A 24,444-nucleotide genomic window follows, 5' to 3' on the forward strand; every position below is an offset into this window, starting at 1 on the left:
CATCTGGAGAAGGTGTCTGTCTGTCACATTCTTGCATGTTCTTGAGAACAGGAGAAGTTATTCCACACACTGTAAATAAATCATTTTTAATAGACTTTACCAGTACACCTCATTTTGTTACTCTAAATACCACTTAACCAATTTTCATTAAACTACCCATCGCCATTTCTTCTGTACTGTTCTCTGGGTGGATGTTACTGACAGGGTTGTTTCAGTCCCTGTTTTGTCCTTGACAGTCTCTCTTAGATATGGAATTCCTTGAAGTTTTAACCGAAGGTCTAGAACGAGTGCTATTGGTCAGAGGAGGAGGAAGTGAGGTCATCACGATTTATTCCTAATATTTGCCCAGCGACAGGGGTGGGGCCAATAGAATATGAAGAGGCGGGGCCTAAAGGAGTCCTTGCCCTCTTTGTTTAAGCCCCTCCCACACTTAGACACTTTAAAAATGATTGCATATGTTGGAGATGGAGATACATTTTTTGTTAAAGGGATTTTTTTTGTCTTTTAAAGTTGAACGCACTTCTAAATGTCTTTAATAAAAATACATTGTACTTTTTATTCCTGGTTTTATTATTTAAGTTTTACCACCAGCTATCCAAATCTTTAAAATACATTCCCCCTTTTAAAGGAGTGCAAATCAAAGGCTTTCTTTCAAATCCTCTCTTGGTACTTATTAGCACCAGCAACATTCAGCGGTCTCCATTGGAGGAGCGCAACCCAGACATTCCAATCTGTTGTCTTGTATGTTATTAACCCTGTTAATAATGTTATTAACCCTAGCAGAATTACCACCTCTGCCCTTTTACTCTTTCAACCCCCCAACCCTGTCTTAGCACTGTCTGGACCCTAACCCTAACTCTGTCTTAGCACTGTCTGGACCCTAACCCTAACCCTGTCTTAGCACTGTCTGGACCCTAACCCTAACCCTGTCTTAGCACTGTCTGGACCCTAACCCTAACCCTGTCTTAGCACTGTCTGGACCCTAACCCCAACCCTGTCTTAGCACTGTCTGGACCCTAACCCTAACCCTGTCTTAGCACTGTCTGGACCCTAACCCTAACCCTGTCTTAGCACTGTCTGGACCCTAACCCTAACCCTGTCTTAGCACTGTCTGGACCCTAACCCTAACCCTAGCACTGTCTGGACCCTAACCCCAACCCTGTCTTAGCACTGTCTGGACCCTAACCCTAACCCTGTCTTAGCACTGTCTGGACCCTAACCCTAACCCTGTCTTAGCACTGTCTGGACCCTAACCCTAACCCTGTCTTAGCACTGTCTGGACCCTAACCCTAACCCTGTCTTAGCACTGTCTGGACCCTAACCCTAACCCTGTCTTAGCACTGTCTGGACCCTAACCCTAACCCTGTCTTAGCACTGTCTGGACCCTAACCCTATCTTAGCACTGTCTGGACCCTAACCCTAACCCTATCTTAGCACTGTCTGGACCCTAACCCTAACCCTATCTTAGCACTGTCTGGACCCTAACCCTATCTTCGCACTGCCTGGACCCTAACCCTAACCCTATCTTAGTACTGTCTGGACCCTAACCCTATCTTCGTGCCTGGACCCTAACCCTAACCCTATCTTAGTACTGTCTGGACCCTAACCCTAACCCTGTCTTAGCACTGCCTGGACCCTAACCCTATCTTTGTACTGAGTGGACTCCTGGGTCCCAGTCTGAGGGAGTGTACCAGTATGTTTTAAAAAACAAGAACGTTTGTCCTAGTCCTTCCTCAGCTCGACACAAATAATTCAGGACTGAAAGAGTTAAAGGAGTGCTGACTACATAGCGTCTTTAAAAGCCATTCTTAGCACTTTACTGTACAGTCTTTGACAGATTCTTATTAATTAGTCATTTAGCAGATGCTTTGATGCTAGAGACTAGGGGGTGAACTATGAGCTAAAGTAGTCCCGTGCTAACATTGGTGGTGCTGATAAGAGGTAAGCTGGATTTTAAAAGCCTGGTTTGCAATCTTTTTAAAGCAGACTGGTGATTTTAAATTACATTTGCTAGATTATTTAAGTACTTCTTTTTATTTGAAGTTGATTCATAATTATATATTTCTTAGCAGAGAAACTGCTAGTTCTTAATACAGTTGAATCTGAAACAGTGCCAAAAGTTACATAAATTGTGCAAGAATTGTGTTTTTTTTTTTTCATTATTCATTTTGTCTAAAGAGCAAGTAGCATTGCATACATTTTTTTTCATGGTCCTCTTGCAATCATTCCTATTGGTTCTTGTTAAAATGTCTTGGGGGGGGGGTCATTTCACTGTGAGCTCAGGAGCTGCTGTTCAGTTCTACTTGTCTGCTATAGACGCATGTAATGTAAGCTAGATCAGACCAAGTGTTGAAGAGGTGCCAGTGCCATCTAGTGCACAGCCAGTGTATTACTGGAAAAATAAAAACATGATCCAAAGTGGCAGGTCACTAGCTGGGTCTCAGCTACAGACGCATTGGCTAGCCTGTTTTTATCAATGGGAGGTAAGTAGCACTGAAGAGCAGGTAGTGAACTTGGACAACGCAGAGATAAAAACGAAGCTGGCTGGGTATCGCAGTTCTTTTTATGTATCCTGTTTTTTTCAGTGCAGATTTCCAACTCTGTTAAAAAAAAAAAAAAAAAAAAAAAAGAAGGGGGGACCAGAAGAATGCTGAGAGCAAAATCTTTTTAAAGTACCACTGTATAATTTTTTTTTTTTATCAAAGTTAAATATCTACTACCTTCAAATGCCATTCTTAATACTTTTTTTAATTGCCTTTTTAATGTTTGCAATCATTCTGAGTTCTAGCAATTGCTCACAATTAGTTTTTCTCTAATTCTGTGTTGACTGTGAGTTGAGGAGCTTCTCTTCAGTTCTAATTGCCTGCCAGGGAGACCCAGGCTGGGCAAAGTGTCCTCTGGAAAAGAGAGAGCACCATCTAGTGACCTTGGGAGATTGTTCTGCTAGCAATACACTAGATGGCGCTAGCACTTACTAATATAAAGACATTACTTGTATGTATGGCAGGCAACTAGAACTGAAGAACAGCTCCTGAACACGGTCACCTTGACACAGACTCGCCAAAAAAACACAGTGACGGAGGAATCAGGAGCACGCCACAGTGATTCCCAACGTCTAAAGATACCAGAACTGTAAATAAACAAGAATCTGTAATCTGAAGCTATTGAAACCTGAGAGCTCTGTATTTTAACGCAGTATGAGGGTAAATGATTCTTTCCTTTTTCGATGATGTATTTTGTTAGTTTTCAAGAACAGAACTTCTATGCAAGCACACTACGGTCCTGTAGTTGTGAGAATATGGCTAATGGTGTGGTTTAGAATGGTCCAGGTGCATTTCTAGCTGAGATCAGTTTGTATGCGAGTTGCTCATTAAAAAATAAATAAATAAAAAGAACTAAAGTCTAAAAACATTGGTTTTTGTTGTGGCTAATTATGCATTAGACCCTTTAAAATGCTAAGGGTTCAGAAGATGGGAATTTTACCAAAACTGAAATATTTCTTATGGAATTTGCTTTAGTAAAACTACCACAGGGGTTATATTTGTAGTCTTGTCTTTTTCCGATGTGCATGTGGAACAGCACCCTGAAGCTGTTTTAAAAGATGTTGCAAAAGTAGGAACCTTAAAATGAGAAAAGAAAGCACAAGCAGGCCTCATAGGGTTCGATACACCCAGGACTAGACAAAAGACCCGTTCTGCAAATACACCCCTATGACAGTTCCATTAAAAGGTGAAGTAACTTCTATCGTGTCAAGCCGAATAGGATTGTGGCTGTAGCTTTAATGAAACCAAACTGTTAGAATGTAATAACTCGCACAGACACCAAGAAGGAATTGAGTTGCTAAACTGAGCAGGACTGTTGTAAACTCAATTCTACACAGCTTTAAATATCATAGAAACTGAAACCAAAGCAAACCTTCCAGTGTTAGCAACAACTTTAATGGAAGAAAACAAACAAAACAGACGATCACAGAGCGTCCCTCGTGTGGATAGATAGATCTTAAACACCATAGCAAGCTTTTTCCCTGCGTTTCATCACATGGATTATGTATTTTTGGAGGGGAAAGTGTCAAAGTCTGTCAAGTATTTTAAAAAGTCTTCTGTACTTCACAAGAGATTTCAACAGGATTATAGAACCATTCCACCACCCAGGTATTCCATTTTCTGTAAAAAAAACAAAACACAAAAAACAACCACACACATTATTAAAATTGTTCAAATACTGTAATAAATCCCTCCCTCTTTCAGAGTATTTGACTGGAGTTCTTTATTGTTCGTTGTGCACCGGGCTGCAGGGGCTTTGCTACTCAATCATTTTCACTTTATTCTCTGTGTCTGACCAGAGATTTCCAAGCTGAGGAAACTCCAATGAAACAGGTGTCAATCATACCTGTCGCTTTCCTATAACTCTTTGGATCTCTGCGCCCCACTCAATCACAGCTGGGCACAAACGACTCCTCAACTGAACCCTCTCTGTGTGATTAACAAGCTGTTCCAATGAGGAACCCCAGGAAATACTCTGCAAGGGGAGGGATTGACTCGTTTGTGAGCCCCCGAGAAATACCTGTTGTGAAGGAACATGCTGGTCAGAAACGATGCCTAACTCTCACCTGCAATACAAATATTATAAAATCTATTCACATCCCCTCCCAGGAAGTGACACGTACCTCAGGGGGCTCTATAAAAGCCAGCCAATCAGATGAGTGGGTGGGAAGCAGGCCCATGGATTGACACTTGTAGATGGCCAATGCCAGGCCGAGAAGGTTGCCAATCAGATAGACCAGACCCTGCAGCCACTGCTGACTGGAACTGTCCAGCAGCTTGAAGGCTGTAGAAAGGAAGGGAGTCCGTCAGATCGACCAGTCCGAAGGCTTTCTCTCCATCATCCATCGTGACAGAGCTTGGGTCGTGCTCGCGGGATACAAGACCACACTGCAGTGCACCTCGCCACGTACACATTTCACTTAACAAAACACTGTCATTGATTGAACATTTCAGCTTATTGTGCATCCATCAGGACCATCCCATGGATAGTGGCATTAATGTATTGCTCCACATCTATTCAGACAGGTAATATATACAGGTTTAACCATTTGCAGTCCTATATCAGACCAGGTTCGACAATACGATTTTCCCTTTCCAGTCCAATGTCAGACCCTGTCCGACATCATCAAAAAGACACGGGTCTCTAGTCATTTTTTCCCTGGAAAAAGCCGAGCAAACCTTTCAATGGCCGAGTGAGACTGGAAAGAAAAACAAAAAAAGGGAGGGCGTATCTGATAGCCCCATTCACTACAGAGATAACACGGACATAACAAAGGAGGTAGCTGCTTCTGCATCCAGCACTCAAAGAACATCACAGATATCTGAGCTTTCTGAGATGTTATAGTAATAAAATAATGACTTGGATCGCATTGTTGAGGAGTTTGGTGATAAAACGAGTGATCAGGAGAGGATTTATCAGTGTGCACGATTATAAAGAGGCATGTAAAAAATACAGTGAACAAGGGATGGGGCTTGGCTGTAGGTACAGTACCAAGTGTCTTTTTGTGATTCAGTGCCTTTTAAACCTGTTTTACTCTGAAAAAAATATTTTGAACAGCGCGCGAAATAAACAGTACGTGTGAAAATAAATTGGACCTGACGCGCCCCACAGGCGCTGAATAAATGGACCGCAAAGGATTAAACCAACAACCTGCTTAAAAATGACAAACGGCACTACTGAGATGATCAAAGTGGTTCTCCAGATAGACAGAGGTTAGAAAGCACTTTCAAAGGGAGGGGTCAGTGATCATGTTAATAAAGCTAATAAGAGGTGAGAGAATGGATTTTAAAGATGGTCAGTGCTCTTTTAAAGGGAGGGCCAGTGATCATGTTAATGAAGCTAATAAGAGGTGAGAGAATGGATTTTAAAGATGGTCAGCGCTCCTTTAAAGGGAGGGGTCAGTGGTTATGTTAATGAAGCTAATAAGAGGCGAAAGAATGGATTTTAAAGATGAAGAGGGATCAGTGACATCAAAGGAAGGTTTTTATAGAAGCGTTAGTTTGCACAACGGTTTATAAAGGATACTCACTGGCAGACACGGACATGAGAGCCTGAATGGGTCTCCAGGCCATCATACACACCATCATGATGGGGAAGATTGAGATGGTGTTCCCAGCCATGTACATGATGAAGAGGTTCATAGGGATCTGCTTGAGAGGAGCCAGAGCTACATCCCAGCAGCGCTGAGACAGAGAGAGAGAGAGAGAGAGTCAATACACAGAGCTACATCCCAGCAGCGCTGAGAGAGAGAGAGAGAGAGAGAGTCAATACACAGGGCTACATCCCAGCAGCGCTGAGAGAGAGAGAGAGAGAGAGTCAGAGAGTCAATACAGGGCTACATCCCAGCAGCGCTGAGAGAGAGAGAGAGAGAGAGTCAATACACAGAGCTACATCCCAGCAGCGCTGAGAGAGAGAGAGAGAGAGAGAGAGAGAGAGAGTCAGAGTCAATACAGAGCTACATCCCAGCAGCGCCGAGAGAGAGAGTCAATACACAGAGCTACATCCCAGCAGCGCTGAGAGAGTCAATACACAGAGCTACATCCCAGCAGCGCTGACAGAGTCAGAGAGTCAATACACAGAGCTACATCCCAGCAGCGCTGAGAGAGTCAGAGAGTCAATACACAGAGCTACATCACAGCAGCGCTGAGAGAGAGAGAGTCAGAGAATTCATCATTATTTTATAAAGGTTGCAACCCTACTTTTTATTTGATTGGTTTATTGTGTCCAATTATCATTTCCCCGCCCTGATTTTCTCCCCAATTTGAAATGCCCAATCTCTCCTCACTGCAGCAAGTCCCCGCATGACTCAGGAGACGCGAAGATTCAGTGGCCGTCACAGCCAAGCCAGTTACCTTTTTTCACCCAGGAACTCGAGAGCGGATGTCAGCGAGCTACTGCCCTCTGGAGGACAAAGGCCAGCCCTGCAGGTGTCTGCTCTGAACTCACTGGGCGCCTGACCAGCAGGGTTCGCTGCAGAGCGATGAGGAGAAACAGTCCTGGCTGGTTTTACCGCCCGGCTTGATAGTTTTGAGTTCAATCAGCTGCTGGGAACCGGATGAGCTCCCAGGATCTGAATGGACTCCTCTCGTTCATCCATTTTCTTATGTTCTTACAGGACGTTTCCTGCACAGAACGCACAGCGCTGTGGTTATTTGTTTGAGTCAGTCAATGCCTGCCTTACCTTCTCCACCAGATTACGATCAGTCTCGTGCACACTGGTGTCTGGGACGGGCTTGTCCGAGTAGCCGACTGGATAAAGACTGTCCCCCTGGTTACCTTGTCTATCACCTCGACTGTGGAGAAAAAAAACACGAGGCAGGCGAGTGTAACAGCGGCCTACAGGACAGCCTTTACAACTACAAGAAACTGAGCAGAGACATGTTAGGTGAAGGGTGTTGAGTGGATCTTGTGATATTACAGGGAGTTTATTCAGAACTCCCAAACACTCCATCACAAACTCTGCACTGGTGAACCAAGAAGAAATGAATAGTCAAGCAGACAAGCGTTTTGGCCAGTGCGTTCATCAGTGTGTGTGAGTGAGATATATTGGAAGTGTGTGTTTCTCCTCCTGTTTGTTGAGCGTGACGCTAAAGGCAGTGAATCCAGAACTTCACTCGATCAGGAACACAGGCAAAATAATAGAAGAAACCAAGAAAGTCAAGCAGCACAGTGGGACAGTGTTCCACCAATTCCAATTCACTAGTATTAAGTAGGGAACATTTTGGATACCATTGCATTTGCTTGTTAAAATGTCTGTATCTATTCAGGGACCCCAAGATACTTAGTGAGAAAAAAAGCAAGCAAGCAAGGGGCTGTGTGGGGGGGCTGTGTTGCAGGATGTGTCAGGGGCTGGGTCTGGAGTGAAACAGCTACTCAACAAAGCCTGCTCTGGCCCAGTACTTGGAGACAGACCTCTCTATTCTTACCGTGGGTTGCCAAGGCCTAGTTCAAGACTCCACTTCAATTTCTTAGCTCCACCCCCTCTCACTGCTACCGCGGCAACGCCAGTACTCCCCGGCGACGACATAGCAACCAAGAAACCTGGGGGAAAAATAAATACAGTCGCAAATAAAATAATTTAGTATTATATATTATACAGTAACACTAAACATGATTCAAACAGTGCCTGGGTTTCTAATATATATATATATATATATATATATATATATATATATATATATATATATATATATATATATATATATGCCATAGTGGGGGGAATGGGGGCTCTTTCAGTTGTGATCCCGGGGGATTTTTAATTTCCTTGGGTAATTTTAAACATATTTAAAAATTACAAGTGTAGACTGCATCATTTTTAAGCAAACTGACTAAAAAAAAAATAAAAAAAAAGAACTCTCGGTCAAAGCAATTCAGCCCATAAGATCATTAACAAGCACATTGAATTAACATGATTTAAAAAAAAAAAAAAAAAATACAAATGCCGCATGCATTGTTGTTACTCTGTGTATTTATCAGTGAGGTTATGTGCAACAATGCAAGCACTTGTGTCCAGAGTGCGTTGTAACACTGTTTTTAGTTGCTGTAAGCGGAGACAGTTTGTATTATTGCCTTTTCAAACCGTATCCAAAAACCCAATAAGTGCATTTACCCTGCATGGTGGCAGACCTGCAGAATGTGTGATCGCTGCAGATTCTCAAGCAGCTGACTCGGTATAATAAAGGAGTAAGTCGGTGATGCTCTTGAGTGTTTAAAAGGTGCACTGCAGACGAGAGGAGGCTTGCACGGATGTTTTATTGACATTATTTTAACAGTTTGTTTCGCGTCCTCTAGTGGCGACTGGGATAGACGATCGCCATCTCAGCTTAAAGCTAGTGCGCAGTAAATGTTTTCAGCGAGATCTCACCATGTCGCAATTTCCCTCACTTTATTTTTTATGATAACGACCTATTAAAGCTTAGCTGTTAATCGTCGATTTTTGACTGCGAGTTAAGGGTAGCGTAACCTAAAAAAAAACCCAAACACACATGAATTCTACACAAAACAGCTGTACCGGCAGGCAGATTAACAATGCACAATTACCAATTAAACACGCAGGACGGAATGGGACATGCACAATGCAATCATACTGCCTTGGGTACGCTAGCTGCGTCTTAACATTACTCACCCTAACCCCCTTCAGCTTCAGCCGATCACTCACCGTATCCAGCGAGGCCCCGCTACGCTATCTGATAATAATAGCAGCGTTTTTTACTCGCAGTTTACACCGCAGCTACTCAGCAGACACACACTGCCGCCTCCGCAGCAGCGACTAATGATGACGCCATTCCACAGAGCTCCGCGGGAGCGCGCCTGCGTCCTCCTGGCGTCGGGGTCGCGCAGGGCTGACTTCGTCAGTAAAGCCTGAGATTATATATATATATATTGATTATATATATATATATATATATATATCTGTCTCGGTAAACACATTTTCTTAAACCTCTGATATCAACACAAATCAAGGGTTTTAGCTAAATCTTTATTTCACCTGGAGTGTTGCCCGAGTCCAGTTGTGCGTTCCCATGTACACTTTTCTCTATTTCGGATGTCTTGTGTGGTGTATATTAGTTTAATTAGTTATTTTTATTCCAAGTATAATCTTCATTTACAGTTGCAACCAGTAGATGAATAGAATCCATGATAATATCATTCAAGTTCAGAGTATTATTATGATAATTATTAGATTTCACTGTCAATTTTCCTCCTGACTGAAATGAAGAAATAATATCAAACGACAGATTATTCATGGAAACACTTTATTTTTTGTACATTTTTTTTTTTTTTTTTTTTTTTTTAAAAAACGAATCCTTAACTTACTTATTGAAATAAAATAAATTCACAATAAAAACAAAACTTTTTGGAACATTGCATAACAATAGGTGCTTATGTTGTGTTGTGTTGAATGCGGCCTGTCGTTGTTGTTGTGTGGTTGTTGGTGCACAGGGTATAAGTTGGGTTGTGTAGCACGGGTGATTTAAAATGTATATTTGTACTTAGTCACTGGGGGGGGGGGGGGGGGGGGGAGGCCTTGTTGCTGGGTTAGTTCACTGCCTTTTTGCTTGTTTGATCATTTTTTAAATTTTTTTTTTTTTTTTGGACTCGGCAATAAATCTGCATTTTCTCCCCAATTTTAAGCCAGTTTCAGCGAGCTAGCTACCTTCAGAGCTACAGTATCGGAGGACCACGCAGCTCTTACAGGCAAGCCTGCAGGCTCCCAGCCGGACTACAGGGGTCGCTGGTGCGCAGTGAGTCGAGGACACCCTGGCAGACCTAAGTGCCCCCCCCCCCGTACTGCTGCGTCACCCCACCAGCCATCCTATCACATACACATTATTCTTTTTTATTTAAGACAGCACTGCATTCACACAATATAAAAACTATTAAAAAAAATACATTAAAAAAATGTGAGTCAGTATTATAATGATGTTTCCTTAACTGCATATCATCGTTCTAATTAAGCTTAATTATCAAACCCTAAACACAACTTTGCACACACTGGGGTGCGCTGCAGGCAGGCAGCATCCTAGAGCGCAGTTCACTGCAATTCCTGGCTTGCTTTCACTGTTTAGTTTACTGTTACTTTATCAGAAAGACACACATTGCTGGAAGGCCAGTTTGTTTACATGCTCAAAAGGACAGGTCTTTTTTTCTTCTTTAGTTGCAAGGACACAAGCCCCTCCCCACCCCGGATCATCAATACATGTGTGAGCCCAATAGAACAGGATAGAATGAGGAAGGCTGGTCGGTGCCCGGCCGTTAGGATTCTCCAGGCGAGCTCAGAGCTGCTAGCCGGTTGAAGGCAGATTCAGAGAACAACGAACTCAAGATTGAAACAGGAAACAGAAGCGTGGATTGTAAACATCACATATTAGCAATAGAAGCAATTCAAATGCCATTTACTATTTTACTCGTCTTTTGTGATTATAGCAAAATACGTTTATTCTATTGTGTGCAGTTTTGAAAAACACACGTTTTAGCACACATGTACCATATTACTTCAATCTAGCGCCGCCCTCGTACTGACACCGCAGTCATAGATCAGCTTTATAATAGAGGCCAGCCTCGAATAAACGCCGCTATCAATAAAGAAACATTAATGTAGTTTTCTTCTCTCCCTACTGAAAAACAAAACCAAAACACAGTAAACAAATAAACGCCCAACACTGACTACGTACATGTAACGCCCCCGAAGAGATAGGAGCCTCTGTCTAGCACAGAAATTACAAGCTAATCCACACACGCACAGGAAACACATTTTATTTCATGGAGAATGCAAGATAAACTCTGTACAGAACAGCAGCCCTTGTGAAGCTCTTACAGGTGGTTTTGTTTTTAGTTCAACTGTAATTCCCATACAAATAAAAACAAATGTGCTTACTATCTATGAGAAGATTTAGTTTTGGTTTCTCGTGCTGAGAAATTATAAATAAGCAAATTGCAGTGAAAAAACAAACAAAAAAACAAGTAGAATGTATTATAGATTTTACAGAAATCAAGCTGATATTCTGAGGTCATTTTTGGTGCAGAAAAACTCTCTCACTCTGTTGGACTGAATTGCCATACTGGCATTGTCACGCCCCTTAACCAATACACACTCCTGATTCGCTGGGATAGTACCTCCCTGATCTTCCAACTCCCACCCAATAGGCTCTCAGTAACTGTCACTGATAAATGTACTCTATTCAATGTAGGTTAGCCACACACAGGCAGGCTAGCGTATTACAGAAAATAAGCAACCGCGACATTTGAAAAATGTCATAAATCATGTAATAAAATATTGCAGCGTTTGAAAATCATAGTATTATTAACAAAGGCCACCACTCTCTTAAGTGCCACAGTCATTTTGATCAAAAAACGCCACGGCGCAAAATTGAAGTAATACAGTGTTTACATTGGAGTACATTCGGCATTATCTTGATTAAAGAAATCTCTTTGCAGCTCATGGAAGAGCAGAAAGATTTATGGAATGATTTTTGTCAGTGACAATCACTTCAAAGGCTGGTGGCTCACTTGTAGAGGCTGAGAGATGGGCTGTGGTACAGACACATATACGCATCACAGAGCAATCTCCTGGCACAGCCCTGAATGGATCTCGAATCAAAATCTCTCAGCTGCGATGCAGGCATCTGAAGATAGGGGGCGACCTCGGGACACGGGGAGACTTGGGGAATGTTAAAACCATTCTCTCCTCCTGAAAAAACAAGAATAAGACTGATAGTAGTAACAATATACAGAGTAAGAAATGGAGATCTAATGACAATTTGAGAATCTGTTCTACAGATATATGCAAAAAAACGTTAAAGAAATTTCCAGTCTTGCTTTCAGATAGCGTTGTACTTCCTTGGCCAAATGGAGAGTGGAATTCACCATTCACACTGGACTGGAAACAGTACAGACAGACTGACGGAAAGGGGTCCGGAAACACTTCCACACTGTCTGTCTGTCTGTCTGTCTGTCTGTCTGTTATGGCACTATAGTATTGGAATGCAATTGATGGTTCACACCATCAATTACTGGCAGTCTCATCCCATTGTAGCTGCCCTACACTACCATCTCTCATTAGAATAATACAGAACCATTGCATTGCCATTGCAGTACACAGTCTGTCTGCATTGCCATTGAAGATCATTTGGAAAGGATATAATTAGCACACTGTGGTCCCATTCTCCCAGCCTCCCATTGTAGCTGCCCTATAATTGTGCTGCTTTAACCCTTACCTTCCCGGTCTGCCATACTGTCAAAGAAGAGCCAGTCGGTTTCCTTCTCTCCATACTTTACGAAGCTGACATAGTGACTGGTCTCAATACACAGCACAGCGTACAAATCAAGAGTCTCACGTGGCATCACACGAGACCCCTCCCCCTCGGCAGGCCACTCCCCCTCCGGAGCATGCACCCGCTGAGGATTGTGGAATAGCCTCTGCCTGTGTCGGTGGACCTAAAACAAGACAGAACACAAAATTAGATGTCAGCTGCAGCACATCCAACCATGTGAAGTTTTTATTTAGTGCCACTGCTGTGCTGTGCGGTACACAGGGCAATGCTGGCGGATCCACACTGTATAACACTGATATAAAACCCTGTACAGAACTGTAGCAGCTACCCAACATGGTGTCTATATAAAGTTATAATCTAGTGCGCTGACATTGCCTGCTGTGTGCTGGGCAGAGCCTCACTGTGCTGTGCTGTACACAGGGCAATGCCTGCAGGACCGCACTGTATAACACCAATATAAAACCCTGTACAGAACTACAGCAGCTACCCAACACGGTGTCTATATAAAGTTATAATCTAGTGTGCTCGCTGGCATTGGAATATTTCCTCTCAATAACCAACAGGCTAAAGTAGTAACGCATGTTTTCAAACGTTTGCTGTAACGTGTTTCTTTCAGAACTGCACTTTGAGACCTGTGCAGCTGATGGAAGCGCAGGACAGGGAAGAGTCATGCTATTATTTTGTAGATGCAATTACTTTAAACATCGTTCCAGTGTGTCTTACCTGTTTACTGCAGGTGGCACAGTACTGCTTGATCCTTCCAGGATTGATGTCCGTCTCTTCATAGCACTGCTTACACTCGAGCAATGCCAGCCCCTGACAGAGAGAACATTCGCGAGGGGCTGCGAGAAATCAGAACCAGTCAACACAGACCCAAATGCAAGAGATCTGTTTCAAAGCAGCTTTATAAAAGGGAATTCGAGCCAGCTAGTGATCTGTCACTGCGGATCAAGTTTGTTTTGCTGCTGTGCACTAGATGCCACTGTAACAGACTGGCATACATCTACGGCAGGCAACCAAAACTGAATAGAGACTCCTGAAAGAACAGTCAACAATGACTGAGCAAAACATAAAAACATATTGTTGGATGTACCCTTTCCGTACAAAATATGAATGAACGAATGTATTGATTCAAATGTTTTGAACGAGAAATGGTATTGCGCTCGGCTAAGCTAACACAGACTTCAAAGCAGACCTGCAAATGGAGATGATTTCTAGATCTGTTTTCTTCAAATCACTCTAAAACACAGAATTGCGACTTACTGTTGTCCAGCAGGTCTGTGATGTCGAGCTGCAAGGAAGGGAGAATCGCGCTGAACATTTTATAATCCTTTCCAAATCGAGGCATCTGAATTATGAGACATGAAGGAGCCTGCGGGATTGGCAGAGATGAAATATTACTACAGTATGTAAAAACAAGAATTATCAGTGCTGTGCTCTGCAGATAATAATTAAAACAAATCAGCTGTCTGTGAAGCCAATGAACACCTGCTTCTGACAGCCAATGTGCATGCTGGGAGATGTAGTTGTTTGTCGGGTTTAAACAGAGGTTCAGTCTAGGACTACAATCCCACAATGCACTGCGGATATGACGCATTTCTAAAGAAACTAACAAAATCACAATGATTTCATATCAAACATGTAAATGGCAGATAAAAATGTGATCAGGTTTTATATTGACACGTTGTACCTGCACAGCTCTGTGGAATATTTTAATAATCAGAACATTTCAGGGAGGTCAAACAAACTGACCTCACTGAATTTGAGGTTGGAGTGGACAAAAGACCATTCTAGAAGCTGCTGGACGGAAGGAATTCGAACCCTTGTCTCTCTTTCTGGAAACAGCTGATAGAAATAACAATCTTGGGGTTTCTGGTCACCTGACCTGGTGGGGGGGGAAAAAAAAAAGCACATTTCACCTCAGCCATTGCTTGTGTGTCATGTCAGTCAAAAGGGGAAGCAGCTGATTGGTTGATGGCAGGAAAGGGGTGGTGACCAAGGAAGTACAACGCTACCTGAACGCAGATGTAATGAAACTAAAGTCTGTTCGAATGTGGCAAACTGGACCGTGAGACTCTGTCTGTCCGTCTGTCTGTCTTCAGATTCAATGACACAGCTTTAATTGTACCTTATTTTTAAAAGTGGTTCAACTTTGAGGACTTGGAACAGTTTGTTGAGAAATTCTTCAGGGTCTGAAAAGAATAAAAAGAATCAAAATGCAAACGTTAATACCCCTTTCTTAAAGTTCCCACAGTAAAAGCAGGGCAGAGTGTAATACAGCAGGTCTGCTGAATCATAGTAAAAAACAAAACCATGGTTAATTAACCCTTATAGAAAACGCTTCCCACAGTAAAAGCGACACAAAGTGTAATAAAGCACAGTGAAAGCATAGGTGGGCATTGCAAAGCCCAGAAATGTACGGTATATTAAATATGGCAAATCCATGCATGGTATATTAAATATGGCAATCTCAGAAATTGCAAAAATTGCTCAGAATGATTGCAAACATCAAATAAAAAGGTAAGGGGGCTTGAAGAAAAAAAAAAAAAAAAAGAAAATTGAGCAAATTTTAAAAAGACCTTTTTCTTCGCTTGTGAATCCAGAAGATTTCCCCGCAGCTTCCAGAATTTTCCGAAGAGCCATTATTTTTGTGGCGCACACATAACCATATCTAGAAAAAAAACAAAGGCTTCAAGAACATTTTGCTATATACAGCAATATAACACATTTACATACACATATGTATCGCCCCTGTTCATCAGACTAGCCCCTCAGATTATCCCCCTGATGCACAAGCAGAGCAGCACATCTGGGAGCCACTGCAAATCAAGGGCAATACTTTGGGTTTAGAAACAAGAATTCTCCCCCTTCTTCCCTAATGATAATCCCTTTCTTTTTATAGCTTAACCCCGGCTCATATAATGTATGCCTTGAGAAAACGTCTACATTGCAGAGTGTTGCAGGGAGACAGGCAATTCTCTTCCTTGTCCTGCACTTCCATTCCCTGCACAGGGCTCAACTGGGCAGTTCTGAAAGAAACACACGTTACAGAAATGCATGCATTTTCATTTTAAAACACCTGCTCCTACACTCTGTTAAAGAAAGTCCTCGTGCCTCATTCCTAGGTCTGCTGGGTCACTGGCTGAAAGGATGTCAGTCAGGAGGGGAAGCAGCTGATTGGTTACTGACAGGACAGATTGAAGGGGTGGGACAATTCCACCCTCCAGGGAACCCAGGAAGTGCAGCACTATCTGAAAGCATGGCTTGTGCAAACAGAGACTTCTTTAATCTTGAATCTAGTGTAGTACCAGGTGTTTTAAAATGAAATGTGTTTTGTTAGTTACAATGGATTTGATCTCTATCACAGCCTGTCTCAGTGCAGTGTTTTGATCTCTATTCACAGCCTGTCTCAGTGCAGTGCTTTGATCTCTATTCACAGCCTGTCTCAGTGCAGTGCTTTGATCTCTATTCACAGCCTGTCTCAGTGCAGTGCTTTGATCTCTATTCACAGCCTGTCTCAGTGCAGTGCTTTGATCTCTATCACAGCCTGTCTCAGTGCAGTGCAGTGCTTTGATCTCTATTCACAGCCTGTCTCAGTGCAATGATTAGATCTCTATTCACAGCCTGTCTCAGTGCAGTACTTTGATCTTTATCACAGCCTGTCTCAGTGCAGTGTTTTGATCTCTATTCACAGCCTGTCTCAGTGCAGTGTTTTGATCTCTATCACAGCCTGTCTCAGTGCAGTGCAGTGCTTTGATCTCTATTCACAGCCTGTCTCAGTGCAGTGCTTTGATCTCTATTCACAGCCTGTCTCAGTGCAGTGCTTTGATCTCTATTCACAGCCTGTCTCAGTGCAGTGTTTTGATCTCTATTCACAGCCTGTCTCAGTGCAGTGCTTTGATCTCTATTCACAGCCTGTCTCAGTGCAGTGCTTTGATCTCTATTCACAGCCTGTCTCAGTGCAGTGCTTTGATCTCTATTCACAGCCTGTCTCAGTGCAGTGCTTTGATCTCTATCACAGCCTGTCTCAGTGCAGTGCTTTGATCTCTATTCACAGCCTGTCTCAGTGCAGTGCTTTGATCTCTATTCACAGCCTGTCTCAGTGCAGTGCTTTGATCTCTATTCACAGCATGTCTCAGTGCAGTGTTTTGATCTCTATTCACAGCCTGTCTCAGTGCAGTGCTTTGATCTCTATCACAGCCTGTCTCAGTGCAGTGCTTTGATCTCTATTCACAGCCTGTCTCAGTGCAGTGCTTTGATCTCTATCACAGCCTGTCTCAGTGCAGTGCTTTGATCTCTATTCACAGCATGTCTCAGTGCAGTGCTTTGATCTCTATTCACAGCCTGTTTCAGTGCAGTGCTTTGATCTCTATCACAGCCTGTCTCAGTGCAATGATTAGATCTCTATCACAGCCTGTCTCAGTGCAGTGCTTTGATCTCTATTCACAGCCTGTCTAGTGCAATGCTTTGCTCACTTCCTCAGCGGATTGACGATCTCGCTCCTCAGCAGGGCCCTCGTTTCCCGGTACAGTTCGCCATCGTTCTTCCCTTTGGGGCGCAGGAGCACTGTGTCCAGAACTGAGCTGAACGAAAAGAGACTGACAGACACAGAGAGAGAGAGAGAGAAAGAGGAAAAAAAACAGAAAGAAAGAAAGGTCACAGCTGCCATGTTTGTACATAGACAAATCATAACTGGACAAGCATGTTAGATATCTCTAAGAATGTAAGACACAGAGGCAATAAAAAAAAAAATTAAAAAAAAAAGAGTAATTATTTTATTTATTTATTTATTACCAGAATAGTGTAGCATCGAGGTAGCAGGAATTGCAGTTGCCCTGTATCCCTCTCTTCCAACCTCTGAATCTTTCCCTCGCTTCTTCTCCGAAAGTGGGGGGAGTGTGGTCTTCAACGACCTCGCTAGTCCACTCAGCAAACGCTGAAACACAAGAAACTGACACTGACAGTAACTGAACAAGAGACTGACCCCGACAGTGACTGAACTGACCCCGACAGCGACTGACCGAGAGACTGACCCCGACAGCGACTGACCGAGAGACTGACCCCGACAGCGACTGACCGAGAGACTGACCCCGACAGCGACTGACCGAGAGACTGACCCCGACAGCGACTGACCGAGAGACTGACCCCGACAGCGACTGACCGAGAGACTGACCCCGACAGCGACTGACCGAGAGACTGACCCCGACAGCGACTGACCGAGAGACTGACCCCGACAGCGACTGACCGAGAGACTGACCCCGACAGCGACTGACCGAGAGACTGACCCCGACAGCGACTGACCGAGAGACTGACCCCGACAGCGACTGACCGAGAGACTGACCCCGACAGCGACTGAACGAGAGACTGACCCCGACAGCGACTGACCGAGAGACTGACCCCGACAGCGACTGACCGAGAGACTGACCCCGACAGCGACTGACCGAGAGACTGACCCCGACAGCGACTGACCGAGAGACTGACCCCGACAGCGACTGACCGAGAGACTGACCCCGACAGCGACTGACCGAGAGACTGACCCCGACAGCGACTGACCGAGAGACTGACCCCGACAGCGACTGACCGAGAGACTGACCCCGACAGCGACTGAAGGAGAGACTGACCCCGACAGTGACTGACTGACCCCGAGCGACTCACAATAGAATGACCCCGACTGTGACTGAGGGAGAGACTGACCCCGACAGCGACTGAAGGAGAGACTGACCCCGACAGCGACTGACCAGAGACTGAAAGCGACAGCGACATGACCAAGAGACTGACCCCGACAGCAGACAAACCGAATATAACTGACCCCGACAGTTACTGACCGAGAGACTGACCCCGACAGCGACTGACCGAGAGACTGACAGCGACAGGACTGACCGAGAGACTGACCCCGACAGGGACTGACCGAGAGACTGACCGGGGAATCTAGAATCTGAGCGGCAGACCCCGACAGTTTGACGAGAGACTGCCCCCGACAGGGGTGCACATGAAAGACTCGCTCCCCGACAGCGAGGTACCATCAGTGACCCCGACAGCGACTGACATCCTGGGAGAGGAGGCACAGGAAATACACCCCGAGCATGGCTGACCCCGACAGCATGAACTGACCGAGATACTGACCCCGACAGCGACTGAAGAAGAGACTGACCCCGACAGCGACTGACCGAGAGACTGACCCCGACAGCGACTGACCGAGAGACTGACCCCGACAGCGACTGACCGAGAGACTGACCCCGACAGCGACTGACCCCGAGCGACTGACCCCTGACCAGCGACTGACCGAGAGACTGACCCCGACAGCGACTGACCGAGAGACTGACCCCGACAGCGACTGACGAGAGACTGACCCCGACAGCGACTGATTGACGAGAGACTGACCCCGACAGCGACTGAAGGAGAGACTGACCCCGACAGCGACTGAAGGAGAGACTGACCCCGACAGCGACTGACCGGAGAGACTGACCCCGACAGCGACTGACTGAGAGACTGACCCCGACAGCGACTGACCCCGACAGCGACTGACGAGAGACTGACCCCGACAGCGACTGAGAGACTGAGAGACTGACCCCGACAGCGACTGAACAAGAGACTGACCCCGACAGCGACTGAAGGAGAGACTGACCCCGACAGCGACTGACCGAGAGACTGACCCCGACAGCGACTGACGGAGAGACTGACCCCGACCAGGAGACTGACCCCGAGACTGACCCCGACAGCGACTGACTGAGAGACTGACCCCGACAGCGACACCACGCGAGACGAGAGACTGACCCCGACAGCGACTGAGACCCTCGACTGACCCCGACAGCGACTGACTGAGAGACTGACCCCGACAGCGACTGAGGGAGAGACTGACCCCGACAGCGACTGACCGAGAGACTGACCCCGACAGCGACTGAGGGAGAGACTGACCCCGACAGCGACTGAGGGAGAGACTGACCCCGACAGCGACTGAAGGAGAGACTGACCCCGACAGCGACTGACCCCGACAGAGACTGACCCCGACAGCGACTGACCAGAGACCTATGAGACTGACCCCGACAGCGACTGACTGAGAGACTGACCCCTGACAGCGACTGACCGAGAGACTTTACCGAGGACTCCCCCCCCCTGGAGAGACTGACCCCGACAGCGACTGACGACTGACCCCGACAGCGACTGAAGGAGAGACTGACCCCGGGAGACCCTGCACTGCACCCCCTGACTGTGCGACTCCCCCCTGCGCACCACGCGGCTGTGCCTTTACCAGGGGAGACCCTCGGGGACCCTGAAAAACATTCTTCTGTAAAATACGGAATTCCAATTGTAAATTTACCAGTTCTAGTCCTGCTATTGGATCTGGAAAGCCTGCTATTTTCCCGATCCATCGAATTACACCATATAAGGGAGGGTCATTGACTTGAACCATGGAGTTAACCTCCAGACCTAGCCCCTCCCATTCAGACTGGTTGCCCTTTTGATCTGGGCGGGACAGGCGAGTGTGGGAAGGAGAGGACTGGCTGGTCTGAGGAACTGGGGGAGGAGCCTGTGTGTTTTCATCCAATCGCAGGGGTTCTGGGAGGTGGTGACGCACAGGCACTGTTCTGGGAACTCTAGAGGGGTCCTCTGAAGGACCTGAGTAGTCCCCACTTCTACCTGTTTGAAAAAAACACAAATTAAAAAAAAAAAAAAAAAAAAAAGTTGACATTTTTGCAAAACCAGACATGCCTTATACTGCAAATCTAATATTTTTTCTAAAAAAAAAAAAACGCCAGTATGTCAGTAACTCTCTCTCTCGCAAGGCTGTGAATTCAAAATGAGAGCGATCAGCACAAGAAAGAAGATGAACAGTAGTGCAGAAACAGTGCAGAATAGTACAGAATGAGAAAGGACAATGAAAAGTTTAATGAAAACCGGAGAAGTGATATACAAGAGCTAGACTAGTCAAGCAGATGAAGTGTTAGCATCACGATTTATTAAAATGACTGATCTATAATATGTGGAATAACCTCCACATGTACAAAACGTGACACAGACAGATGCATGCTAAATAATGTTAATACGAGGTCTCGTGACAATGGGATAAGCGGTTCTCCAGTGTTGTAATGTGTGCAGAGTGACCTGCGTGCGTACCACCGCCTGCACTGCATCCCCTCTGCAGGGATAATATCACTGATAGAAATTTGTACTTTACTTGTAATCAACGTGAAACCCACCTGTCCTTTCTGAAGCGTCCTTCTTAGTCAGATGCTCTTTCTTGCTGATGTACCACTTTGAATTTCCAGACTCGGTCTCAGGACTGTGGTCTGCAAAAAAACACGGCAACATTATTTATTAAAAAGGTGCTCAATTATTTTACTCCTGATTTCAACCCAATTTATCCAATCACCTTCCCTCACTGTAGCTACTCCCCGCAGGTCAGCGGACTTCCTGCGATCCCCAAGCCAATCATCTCTTAACACAGCGCATGTGAGCTGCTGCCCCCTGGAGGACAAAGGCCACCTCTGCAGTGTTGAGCTCACTTAGCCAGTAGGGGCCGCTGCAGCGCAGCGAGGACAACAGTACCTTTGTGTCACCTAATAACAATAACAACAATAAGTGAGAACTGTGCATCAGCTGCAGAGTCACTTACAACAGCGTCTCACCCCAAAGACGCAGCACAAAGAATCAGTGGCTGAGCCGGGATTTGAACCGGAGACCTGCTGGTTACAAGCCCCCTTTCTTTAACCACTGGACCACAAAGCCTCCTAAAGCCACAGCCAAGGCTGCATGTGGAATCCCTAGCTAGGGAGGTCTAGCGGTTATGCTAAACTTATTTGATGCCCTTGTCAGACCCCACTTAGAAAACGATGTGCAGTTCTGCACTGGAGAAGGTACAGAGAGAAGAAAAACTCGGCTGAGCCCCAGGACTGGACGACATGAGCTTGGACTTTAGCAGAGAAAAAGCTAAGGAGCAGCTCATTAGTTGAAGTAGCAGAATATAAAACACTGGAAACTTTTAAAAAAAGACTAGAGTCTGTGCTTGTAGATGAGTTCCCCCAGTAGGGGAGAATGGTGTGCCGACAAGAGATGAGCCTCGATGGGCTGAATCGCCTTTTCTCAATCCCATTCACTTTTCTTATGTTCACGGATATTGGCACAATTCTCCAGCTTTTACAAACACTTGGGGAAAAAAGTTCCTTTAAAATCGAATACAAGTTTATTATTATGTGTGTGAGTTTCACATAGGAAAGAAGTGAGATCTCTTATGGGGTATTAGATGTACTGGAATGGGTGTGCTAGCTGTGCTTTACAGACTGCTGGAGTTTTATTCTGGTTTAAATGAACAGTCAGTTCTTACCTCTGTGTGATTTTCTCTGCAGGCGGGTGTTCTGGCATCTCTCAGAAGTAGCTGAAAGGACAGAAATACATGAATGCTGTCAGAAATTCAGGGATCCCGAGAGAGTCTGGAGAATGAAAGCCAGGCTCCAAATATTACCTTTAAAAACTTTACTGATGGGTAGAAGAATTCCGTACTCGGGCGATGGAAAATTACACAACTGGGTCCCTTTGAAATTACCATCCCAAGAGCCGACTGCATTATCCTGAGAATGAATCAAACACAAATACTAACGCTGAGACTATGTGACCTTCAGCACGCCTTTAAATGAGGACTGGAGACACTGACAAAGACTTCTAACATGACTTAGTATTAACATTACCAGTCTGATTCCCACAAAGAACCCCAGCTCCTCCTTGCTGGGCAGGACTCCACAGAAAGCCACGTTTCCGTGCTGCTCCGTGTTCTCCATGTGGAAGCAGACCCGGTTGCCGGGCGTGATGGGGCAGTCTGCTCCTCGGGACAGGACCTCCCCCTCCCCCCAACTCCGCTCCAGCCGGCTCACCGGGACGAACACGCCCCCATTCTCCGGGCACTGGAACAGCTGGTGCCCCTTATAGGAGCCATTACTGAAACCGTGACCTACAGCCCAGCCCTGGGCAGAGAAACACACACACACTGTCAAACACCCCCATGAATGTGACCCATTCTGCTACACAGAGCTCTAAACGTGCAGCTTTGAAAGATAATAGGAGGCTTGGTGGTCCAGTGGTTAAAGAAAGGGGCTTGTTACCAGGAGGTTCAATTCCAACACAGCCACGGATTCTCTGTGTGTGTGTGTGTGTGTGTGTGTGTGTGTGTGTGTGTGTGTGTGTGTGTGTGTGTGGGGGGGGGGGGGAGACACCGAGCAAGTCACTTCACCTCCTTGTGCTCCGTCCTTCAGATGAGACGTAAATCTGTGGTCCTCTTTTGAGTGACTCTGCAGCAGCATGCATAGTTCACCCCCTAGTCTCTGTAAGCTGCTTTGGATAAAAGTGTCTGCTTGCCTTGCCTTCCAGGAAGTCTGTTACTGCTTCACTTCCCTGGAAACCCCAGCAGGGTCTTCTGATCACTGGCTGAAAGCATGTCAGTCAGGAGGGGAAGGAGCTGATTGGTTACTGACAGGAAAGATTGAAGGGGTGGGGACAATTCCACCCTCCAGTGGACCCAGAAAGTGCAACACTGTATTTCTATATTATATATAGAAATATTAACTATAACTATATTTCTTGAATTCCAGTACCAGATATTTTAAAATCTTTGCTAAAACATCTTTCAAAACTGCATATTTGAGACCTACAGTGCAGAATGGATGTGCATTGCTTATAAAACGTATGGACCTGTTTTACAGTTACAGTCACTGTAGGCCTGTCTCTATAGTGTCTGTAAACACTCACCTGTAGCTCCACTCCAAAATGAACCCCACTGATGCCCCCTGGCAGTGCACCCACGTATCGCAGCACCCCCGGGGCCTTCTCCCTTGATTGGTGGAGCTGAACCCGAAGCCCCGCCCCCAGGTGCAGGTTGCCCAATCGCAGCAGGCGGGCGGGGTTGCTGGACAGAGCCAGCCTCTCCTGGAGGTCGGTCACTGGCTGTAGAAGGGAAGCCAGGTCCTCACTGATCTCTGTCAGAGCGCCTTTCCCAACCTTTAATACATGGCCTGAGTCCAGCACCTAGAGGAAACGCAAACAACTACAACTCCCATCATCCATTGCTGTTGCCATGGGTGCTGAGGCATGGGAGCTGTAGTTTTTAATTCTGATAACACAGATTTCGTTCAGGCACAATCTAAAACAAAGGAGGTGGGGGGGGGGATCCAAAGAACTCCCATTATCCCTTGCTGGTGTCACAGCAAAGGCATGCTTGGAGCTGTAGTTTTTATTCTGAAACCTGTCCTTACAACAGCTTGAACATGTGTAAAATTCTTTCTCTAGTTTTGAAGTAAACACATATGAATGTTAATTATGTGAAGAACTACAGCTCCCATCATCCTTTGCTGCTGCAGCGAGAGCTTAGGCATGCTATGAGCTGTAATTTTTCTACATTCTCTTGCAGTGTTTCCATTGAAGACACACACACAACTGTGAACTACAGCTCCCATCATCCATCCCTGCTAATGCCAATGCTGAGGCATGCTGGGAGGTGTAGTTCTCTTCCCCTCATTCAGACAGCACCACCACTACTCACCTTAACCCACACCTGTTCAGACCGGTTGCGTTTCTGAGCTGCCACCACTTGAGGGCGCATTTCTAACGCCTCTTCCTGCCTCTGACATAGACTCCCTTG

General features: G+C 45.4%; 3 protein-coding genes across 6 annotated transcripts in view; 1 reads left to right on the forward strand and 2 right to left on the reverse strand.

Annotated features, from left to right (window-relative positions):
- Positions 1-546, forward strand: part of LOC121307358 (solute carrier family 12 member 6-like) — a 39,488-nt gene extending 38,942 nt beyond the window's left edge. For all 3 annotated transcript variants that reach the window (XM_041239553.1, XM_041239552.1, XM_041239554.1), the window contains one exon: positions 247-546. In XM_041239553.1, the coding sequence (XP_041095487.1) occupies positions 247-338 (92 nt within the window). In that variant the 3' untranslated portion in view covers positions 339-546. The remainder of the gene's footprint in view (positions 1-246) is intronic.
- A 3,370-nt stretch (positions 547-3,916) lies between these two features.
- Positions 3,917-9,348, reverse strand: emc4 (ER membrane protein complex subunit 4). Of its 2 annotated transcripts, none has more exons than XM_041239622.1 (6): positions 9,203-9,348; positions 7,971-8,085; positions 7,226-7,337; positions 6,074-6,227; positions 4,667-4,827; positions 3,917-4,163 (listed from the first exon to the last, which is right to left on the reverse strand). In XM_041239622.1, the coding sequence occupies exons 2-6, from the start codon at positions 8,069-8,071 to the stop codon at positions 4,128-4,130; spliced, it is 564 nt and encodes a 187-aa protein (XP_041095556.1). In that variant the 5' UTR covers positions 8,072-8,085; positions 9,203-9,348; the 3' UTR covers positions 3,917-4,127. The 2 variants fall into 2 exon arrangements, with proteins under 2 accessions (XP_041095556.1, XP_041095555.1); XM_041239621.1 differs by having other exon boundaries at positions 9,170-9,348.
- A 2,427-nt stretch (positions 9,349-11,775) lies between these two features.
- The window catches only part of si:cabz01101003.1 (ubiquitin carboxyl-terminal hydrolase CYLD), a 16,090-nt gene continuing 3,421 nt past the window's right edge, over positions 11,776-24,444 (reverse strand). The window contains exons 3-18 of the mRNA XM_041239508.1: positions 24,346-24,444; positions 23,556-23,831; positions 22,502-22,774; positions 22,279-22,384; positions 22,141-22,191; positions 21,017-21,106; positions 19,946-20,456; positions 17,613-17,834; positions 17,294-17,416; positions 15,398-15,489; positions 14,947-15,010; positions 14,571-14,703; positions 14,082-14,190; positions 13,542-13,660; positions 12,762-12,981; positions 11,776-12,235 (exon numbers count right to left, since the gene is read on the reverse strand). The exon at positions 24,346-24,444 is cut by the window's right edge and continues 168 nt beyond it. Of these exons, the coding sequence (XP_041095442.1) occupies positions 12,051-12,235; positions 12,762-12,981; positions 13,542-13,660; positions 14,082-14,190; positions 14,571-14,703; positions 14,947-15,010; positions 15,398-15,489; positions 17,294-17,416; positions 17,613-17,834; positions 19,946-20,456; positions 21,017-21,106; positions 22,141-22,191; positions 22,279-22,384; positions 22,502-22,774; positions 23,556-23,831; positions 24,346-24,444 (2,673 nt within the window). The 3' untranslated portion in view covers positions 11,776-12,050. The remainder of the gene's footprint in view (positions 12,236-12,761; positions 12,982-13,541; positions 13,661-14,081; positions 14,191-14,570; positions 14,704-14,946; positions 15,011-15,397; positions 15,490-17,293; positions 17,417-17,612; positions 17,835-19,945; positions 20,457-21,016; positions 21,107-22,140; positions 22,192-22,278; positions 22,385-22,501; positions 22,775-23,555; positions 23,832-24,345) is intronic.

This window comes from Polyodon spathula, chromosome 55 (genome assembly GCF_017654505.1).
Source record: "Polyodon spathula isolate WHYD16114869_AA chromosome 55, ASM1765450v1, whole genome shotgun sequence".
In the NCBI taxonomy this organism is placed as follows: Eukaryota; Metazoa; Chordata; class Actinopteri; order Acipenseriformes; family Polyodontidae; genus Polyodon; species Polyodon spathula.